Source organism: Haliotis cracherodii, unplaced genomic scaffold, assembly GCF_022045235.1.
Source record: "Haliotis cracherodii isolate W230 unplaced genomic scaffold, xgHalCrac1.p SCAF_19, whole genome shotgun sequence".
NCBI classification, from domain to species: domain Eukaryota; kingdom Metazoa; phylum Mollusca; class Gastropoda; order Lepetellida; family Haliotidae; genus Haliotis; species Haliotis cracherodii.
The window spans coordinates 19,699,110-19,707,000 of NW_027266274.1; the positions used below are offsets into that span (position 1 = coordinate 19,699,110).

General features: G+C 37.7%; 1 protein-coding gene across 6 annotated transcripts in view; it reads left to right on the plus strand.

Moving 5' to 3' along the window:
* Nucleotides 1–7,625, plus strand: part of LOC139466846 (1-phosphatidylinositol 4,5-bisphosphate phosphodiesterase delta-1-like) — a 102,281-nt gene extending 94,656 nt beyond the window's left edge. For all 6 annotated transcript variants that reach the window (XM_071248582.1, XM_071248585.1, XM_071248579.1 and 3 more), the window contains 4 exons: nt 229–364; nt 710–856; nt 1,640–1,751; nt 2,252–7,625. In XM_071248582.1, the coding sequence (XP_071104683.1) occupies nt 229–364; nt 710–856; nt 1,640–1,737 (381 nt within the window). In that variant the 3' untranslated portion in view covers nt 1,738–1,751; nt 2,252–7,625. The remainder of the gene's footprint in view (nt 1–228; nt 365–709; nt 857–1,639; nt 1,752–2,251) is intronic.
* The last annotated feature ends 266 nt before the right edge of the window (nt 7,626–7,891 follow it).

Below are 7,891 nucleotides of genomic sequence, written 5' to 3' on the forward strand. Positions count from 1 at the left end.
AACATGATGCCCAGTACCTCATGCTTGTCTCCCCTGATGTTGCTCATGCCTTACCTGGTGCACGATGCTCATGATGTCAACCACTGGATTGTCTGGTCCAGACTCGGTAATTTACAGACCGCCATCATATAGCTGGAATATTGCTGAGTGCGGCGTAAAACAACAAACAAACAAACATGAAAGATTTCGTGTAATATATTATTATCATTTTTCCTGTCCTGTTTGTAGATCATCAGTGGCTATCAGATTCCAAAGCCCAAAGATTCTGAGAAAGGGGAGATAATTGATCCATTTGTGAAGATTGAACTACATGGAGTTCACTCTGATTTGAAGGAATACCGGACCAAGACGATTAATAACAATGGTAAGGAACACTACTTGTTCACACAGTGAAAAGCTGTTGGGATTCCGAGATGGAGTTGATCCCCAGCAACCTGTACTGGTCATGAGAGATGAGCAAATGGATTGGGTGATCAGGCTCGGGGATTTGGTGATGGTCATTGTAACCCAATTGCGTGGATTGTTGCTCACAATATCAGTCACTGGATTATCTGGTCCAAACTCAGTTATTTACAAACATCTGTCGTATAGCTGAAATATTGCTGAGTCTGGTGTTAAACAACAATAACAACAACAACAACAACAACAATTCCAACATTTCCAACATTTCAGTTTATCATCTTCTCTCAAGTTTCTTCTGTTCCCCCAGGTTTCAATCCTCGCTGGCACGAGGCCTTCACCTTCAACATCCGAGTGCCAGAACTGGCCATGCTCCGGTTTGTTGTGAAGGATGAGGATCGGGGCAAAGACGATTTCATTGGCTACTACTCGCTCCCCTTCACAAGTCTGCAGGAAGGTATGAGTTGTCTCCCCTGTGCAGTGTGATAAAGATACATCTTTCCTGTACACAAATCTTTCAGCTCCAAGGCTTTGTTCAGACAAATGTAGTAATACTGTAACCAATTTAGTACTGTGTAAACATTCTTAGACTAAGTGACTGTGAAGTCTGCGCTTGTATTAAACAATTGCCTCTGTGGTCAAGTGGTAGTGCATCCACCCGGGGAGCGGGACGTTTTGGGTTCAATACCCGGCCCCGTCATACCAAAAGATGTTAAAAGATGGTACTTGTTGTTACCCTGCCTGGTGCTCAGCATTAAGGGCTAAACAAGGACTGGTTGACTCGGGTCAGCTCATGTTAAACTGCGGCATTGGTATCCTTATGATAGTAGGCTAGCACTCTAAAATCGTCATTACAAGTACAAGCGCACACATGCTATATGTTGTGCAATAATCTTAGACGCGACATTAAACCCCACTTCACCTCTTGTATTAAACATCTCATACAGACTTTTTGCAATGACTTAGATGGTTTAGAATAAGGACCATATATGAACAAATGAGTGAAACAAATGGGACTCGCCAACACAGTCTGATTTGTTGAAAAACAACGTAAGCCCGGACTTGAATCACAGGTATTGTCAAGACTAGTAGAACGTTGTTCTTTTTGATTCTGTAATATTTTTTGCAAAATATGTGGCTGGTGTAGTAACTGTGAGATATCCCTAGAATGTCCATCTGATGTGAATGTGAATAGTCGGAAAGAATAATGTTTAATGTTTCATGTACTTGTTTGTTGTAGGTTACCGTCACTTTCCCTTGTTTGACAAACATGGCGACCAGTTCTCCCAGACAGTCATCCTGGCACACATCTCCATCACCAATGCCCAGAATCCTTGAGTGTACATGTGTTGGTAGGTGGCTGTAGGTGTCCTTGAATGTACATTTTGTGTTGAACTGTGAAGATCCGGGTTACAATAGGTCTCCAGCAACCCATGCTTGTCATAAGAGGCGACTGTGCTTGTTGTACGCGGCAACTAACGGGATCGGATGGTCAGGCTCGCTGACTTGGTTGATGCATGTCATCGTATCCCAGTTGCAGAGATCAATGCTCATGGATTGTCAGGTCCAGACTCGATTATTTACAGACCGCTGCCATATAGCTGAATATTGCTGAGTGCAGGGTTAAACAACAAACAAAACATGTTGTGTTCTTTCTGTCTGTCAAATTATTGCTTTCTGAAATTTTCAAATTTTGAAAGCTCATTGCACCCTAATATGGCCAGTTTAAGTACAATGTTGACAGGTCTTTAAGCAATCTCCATGAAATAATCCAGACACATACAACATAATATTAATACTTCTATGTGTCAAGTTTATGGCAAGGGGTAATTTTTATGGACATCTCTTTCAGCAAGGAACTGTATTCCATGGCAGACAACCAACAAAGGGAAGCAACTCCTGATGGCATACAAGCTGGCAGTGTAACCAATCACAGGAGTGGGTCGTTATGATAAGGATGAATGTGGTTATCAGCGCCTCTACCCTGGGTGTAGGACATACACACCAGCTAGTTAATACCACTTGAGTTATGATGCTACACATGTAGAAAGTGATTTGAATATATTTGTAAATAACTTCACTTATACATGCAATTAAAATGTTTATTAATTTGTTTACATGTATTTGTTGTAGTTCAGGGTCCCGTTCCACAAACGATCTTAGCGCTATGACTGTCATAACTCTATGTTAAAGTAGGGAGATATGATTGTCAGAGCTAAAGTCACTCCGTGGACTTGGGCCCTGGTCTATTAACAAACTGGAGCTGATTTTGTAATATTTTATGACTGCTAGAAACACACTGTTACTGCTGTGTAGTGTTACAGGTGTAAGAGTAATAGTGCTTCAAAGTGCTGAAATGTCCTTGACATGTTTACACGTGTAAGGATGTTAGTAGTATCATAATGTATTGGTACATCACAGTACTGCCCGTACATCCCAGTACTAGTACATCCCAGTACTGGAACATCCCAGTAATGTTAAATCACAGTACTGGTACATCACAGTACTAGTACATCACAGTACTGGTACATCACAGTACTAGTACATCAGGTCCTTTGTATGGATACATGAATTGTTTCTCTGCAGACATGACAACCCTTCCCGTGTCAGATGAGAGTTTATAAAGATAGAGCTAAGACAGTGCAAGGCAATAGAGAGATATCCCTTCTGTGCTGCTGTTTTCTGTAAAAAGTCTGTAATATATACAAGACAATATGTAGATGTCATGTCAATTTCCGGGCTAAGTAGACTGTCATGTCAATTTCCGGTCTTAATAGACTGTCATGTCAATTTCCGGTCTTAGTAGACTGTCATGTCAATTTTCGGTCAATTTCCGGTCTTAGTCGACTGTCATGTCAATTTCCGGTCTTAGCAAGAATGTCTGTGCTCTATCGTAGTGCCACCATTGGCTATTACGAGTTATTTCCCCTCCATGTCCCTCCTTTTGACCAATCAGATTCCACCTCTCATATCATTTGCATTTGCTTCAAACAAAATGGCAGCACCCAGTCAGGATGATATGATCGATAATCAAGATCTATATTGTAATAAAATGGGTCTTACTTTGCGAGTGCAGCAATTCACTTGAGCACCTTGATTAAAAACGAAATGATTTGGAAAATATCTGTTGACGCTGAGTTGATGGGACACATGCTTTGCAAATCCTGCAATCGACTGAAAACTATACGGCAGTTAACGAACCAGATATTGATTTCATGATGTGATTTTGATTGGACTATGCATAGACTTGTTATTCCAGCAACAATATAACTCATAATTCCAGCCAAGTTCGGCAAGGGTGGAAACTGGACTTTTATAGGCAGTTAATTCCCTTACCTCAGGAAGATGGAACTTGGGACAATATATTGATGTGAGGTGGTGTTGAGTATGGGAGGGATGTAAATCTAGGATTCTATGGAGATCTGACTGAGTTGTACATAGACAGCAAGCCAGCCTGTTGATCCTCTCTATTGTTATATCTATCATGTACAGATCTTCCATTGTATATACATAATAACAGCGCTGGTTATATTACTCATACCTTATGCACATAGATATTTGTAGAAGGCCAAATCCTGCTGACACTGATTTTGTTTATCTTTTGATATGTTATGACAACATTTTTTAAAAGAAATATAACCATTGTGAACTTAAAACATATTTTTCCTGTATGGAAAGTTTAGTGTTAAATGTTGATGGTTGTGTTGTGTCATTTGTTGATCAAGGCTGTTTACTGTTTTGTAAACTTATTTTACATATGTATGTAAACAGGTAACCTTGTTATCCCACAGCCTTAGGGACCATTGACGGTAGATGGGATGTCTATTGACCCAGTTGTCTAAGGTGCTGCAATTTGCTGCACAGAGTTGCATCCCTTGGGCACTCCAGGATTCTAGGATTGTGGGTTTGAATCCTGCTCACTCCGATCATGTTTATAGGTTTGTCAGCACCATACCTGTGCTTGCTGCAGCAGTTCGGGCTTTCCTCCCACATAAAGCTGACATGCCGCGATATTACTGGAAAACAAACGGGGTTAAAACTCACTCACTACTCCATCATTTGTTAATCAGGGAAAGGGTTAATCCAGATTCCGTCTTTACATCAGTCTGAATTAGCAAGGTTCACTGTTTTTTGACAAAGGATATTTAAAGAAGGATTTATTTATTTTTAAGAAGTTTATTTATTTGTCTCTTGATGAAGAAGTTCAGTGCTGAGGGTTGTTCTAGGTATTGCCCCATTATGTTGGGGATCAGAAATGGCTGCTGAAAGAGTTTGCTGAATTTTAAAAATAAAATACTGTTTTGTGTTTATGAATGTATTTTCTTTATTTTTTCATTTCTTATACATATAAGGTCATGGTGTTACATTTTAGTCATTTTATGAAAATGTTTACCGAATACTAATACCAATGTACATATATTTCTAGAAATATTGTATATAATTAATAACAATATATCTATCAGTTGGTTTTGGTACTTCTGTGTGAGCTAGCTGCATTAGAGATTATCATGAAATTACACTATGATTGTTTTGTATGAGGTTAGTGCAAGACTGGTTATAAAAGTGCATTTGTTATGTATAAATAGTACTATCATGCAATAAATAATAGGACCAGGCATAGAAACCAGTGGTGTTAAACAGACCAGATTCCTTCACTCTTTGAGTGGTCTACTGTTGTATACTTAACATGGACAGTTCCCACCCTGCTTCACATTGCATCTGCTTCACATAACACCTGATTCACATAACTCCTGATTCACATAACTCTTGATTCACATAACTCCTGATTCACATAACTCCTGATTCACATTTTTAGATCTCTTTGTCATCGCAATCATTACATAATATTTCTTTTTATACATAAATCATACATATTTGTTTTTATATGTCCTGTTTATCAAGATTTATGTATTATTTCCATAGTGTGATGATATTTCTTGTGTATATTTTTATCTTTGTTCATTCAATTGACAAATTTGTAGTTTTATGATTTTGATTTAAAATATAGTTTATGTAGTTTGTGTTTTATGTTCAAGAACATTTGGTTAATTTGTGAATTTTAGAAAAAAGATATTATTTAAGAATTTATCTGTTATTTTGTTGTTACAACTACAAGTACTTACCGATATTAATGTGGGTCAACAGCTGTTTGTTGAATATCTGTATGATTCATATTGTATACAGAACATATGTATCTACTCTCTGTGTTTGTACTTGGCTCTGTACTCTTTGATTCAAGACGCTAACTATACCTACATGTACATGTAATATGTAAGATCACATATTAAATATTGTTACATCAATGTTAAAGATTTTGAAGTATGTAGAAGGAAACTGTCATGCCAAGTGTTATTGGCCCCTGTAAGTTAGAATATTGTAAAGATTCATCAGTAATATCTGCATGTAGTAACTAGATCGGAGGCTTAAAAAAAATGAAAGAATTGGTTCTCAGGCAATACATGCAATGAATTTTGAATGCGAACGTTATCGTGAGGACACAACACCGGAAGAAGCACATCAACAAATCTGTACTGAAGTAGGCAAGTTAGTCCTGTTATTACACAATCTGGCTATAAAAGTGTTCATTGTGTATCTGGACTTACGACCCCAGCTGTAAAATGCTACAAATGTATGTTTGAGATGTGCAATAGTTAAGAATTTGGGTTTTTAAAACATGGAAATAAAAACGAAACGTGCAGCAGACTTTTAATGATGATGTGGGCAGTGCCTGAGAACCAAGACTAGTATTTTTTTAGCCTTACAGTATAGTATTACAGAGTTGGACTTCCACTTTGCATGCAAGGCAAAGAACGCTGAATTGATGACCACTGCCTTTAGTTCATAGAGATTTCCACAATGGATCTAGACAGTAGGTGGGACAAGAGAAAGTGGTTTGTTTCTCATGTTTATTTTTGTGTGAGGTGGGAGGATGGATTGGCATTGGGGTTTAAGCGAGAAACAAATTATTTTCTTTTTGCCTAACATAGTGGTGGTAAAATGATATCACAAAAATGCACTGCTGATGTTAAGTTTGCGAAAATATTTCATGAATCATATTAATAATGTTGATTCCTGTCATAGCAAGTAGGAGGTGAGGTGTTTCTATGGTACAAAGTATGTTTAGATATAGAGATTCCTACAGTGACGTCCGGCTGCTGAGTCAACAATACATTAGATGTGGCTGGTATTTTTGTAGTTCATGATTTATTGTTTTCTATTTGTTCATGAAGATATTATCAATGTTGGTATGTTAAGGATTCATGTAATAGCTACATTGATTAAAACCTGCAATGATAGTTTACTGAATTAAAACAGAAATTGATATTAATGATTATCTGTTCAATTTGCTGATGACCCAAGCCAGGTTCTGCCATGGTAGATCCATAGTTCTGAATTATCCCCACTTAGATCTGTTGTCGGATTATGTACTGGTATTCATTGTGTATCTATATACCAAGTTTAATGAAAACTGGAGACTGATATTCATGAGTTGTTCTGCAAAGCATATTCTGACACTTTGTCACTTTCTTGTAAAAAAAATGTTTTGAAGAAAATTTCGTTAATCTTGCTAAAATGCAATTATGATTACATTATTGCCATATTTTTATTACAGCAATATCAGTGAATATAATTTTTGAAGACATGTGAAAGGATATGTATTCTGTTGATTTGGAAGAATATAATGGGAATGGAAACCTGCTGTAGAACCATCATGCTCATGTCGCTAAGTTCGTGCAGTTGATTCTAAGCCAGGATTTACTGGCCATTCTGAACCCGCATTTTAAACAAGTAAAACTGAAGCAAAATCATTATGCAAAAATATAGATACATTATATATCAACCTTAACATGGTTCAAGATTAAACCAGGATGACGTCACGCTGTTGCTGTTAAGGACAGATATTCACTGGTCATTCTAAAACTGACACATCTATATGTCATAATGCAACATTAGACATCAAATATAACATGGTTTCAGCCAGAGAAATCACTCTAATCTGTTGATTCCGAAAGTAGAACCAAATCTTCCCTTTGGGTCTCGTTAATTCTTCCGGAATCAAGATTCGAATAATTTCACCTTTACCTTCGTGATCATTAATTGTCCGAAAAAAATCTTAGTGTGTTTTGAATTGCAATACACGTATCTGTCCGTCATATTTATGCCTGGCATTACGGCCGTGTGACCTCACTACTCAGGCCACGGGACACGAAAAATTCCATCTCTGAATAAACATCGAAATGTATATTCACATGTTTGTTGTCATTGATTGCGTATATCTGCTTCCTGCTTGCACGATTGTCATAAAAAAGACAGACATTCCTGTGTCACGTGATGTAAAGGTAGTTCGCATTTGTGTAATGGCAAGAAGGGAGAGCAAGTTAACACGGGAAACTGGAGCACATTGTATGACGACTGTACTTGAACCAAGCGTACTTCAACACTAGCTGCTGAAAACAGAATGTTTGCCACCAACACAAGGTCCAAATAACGG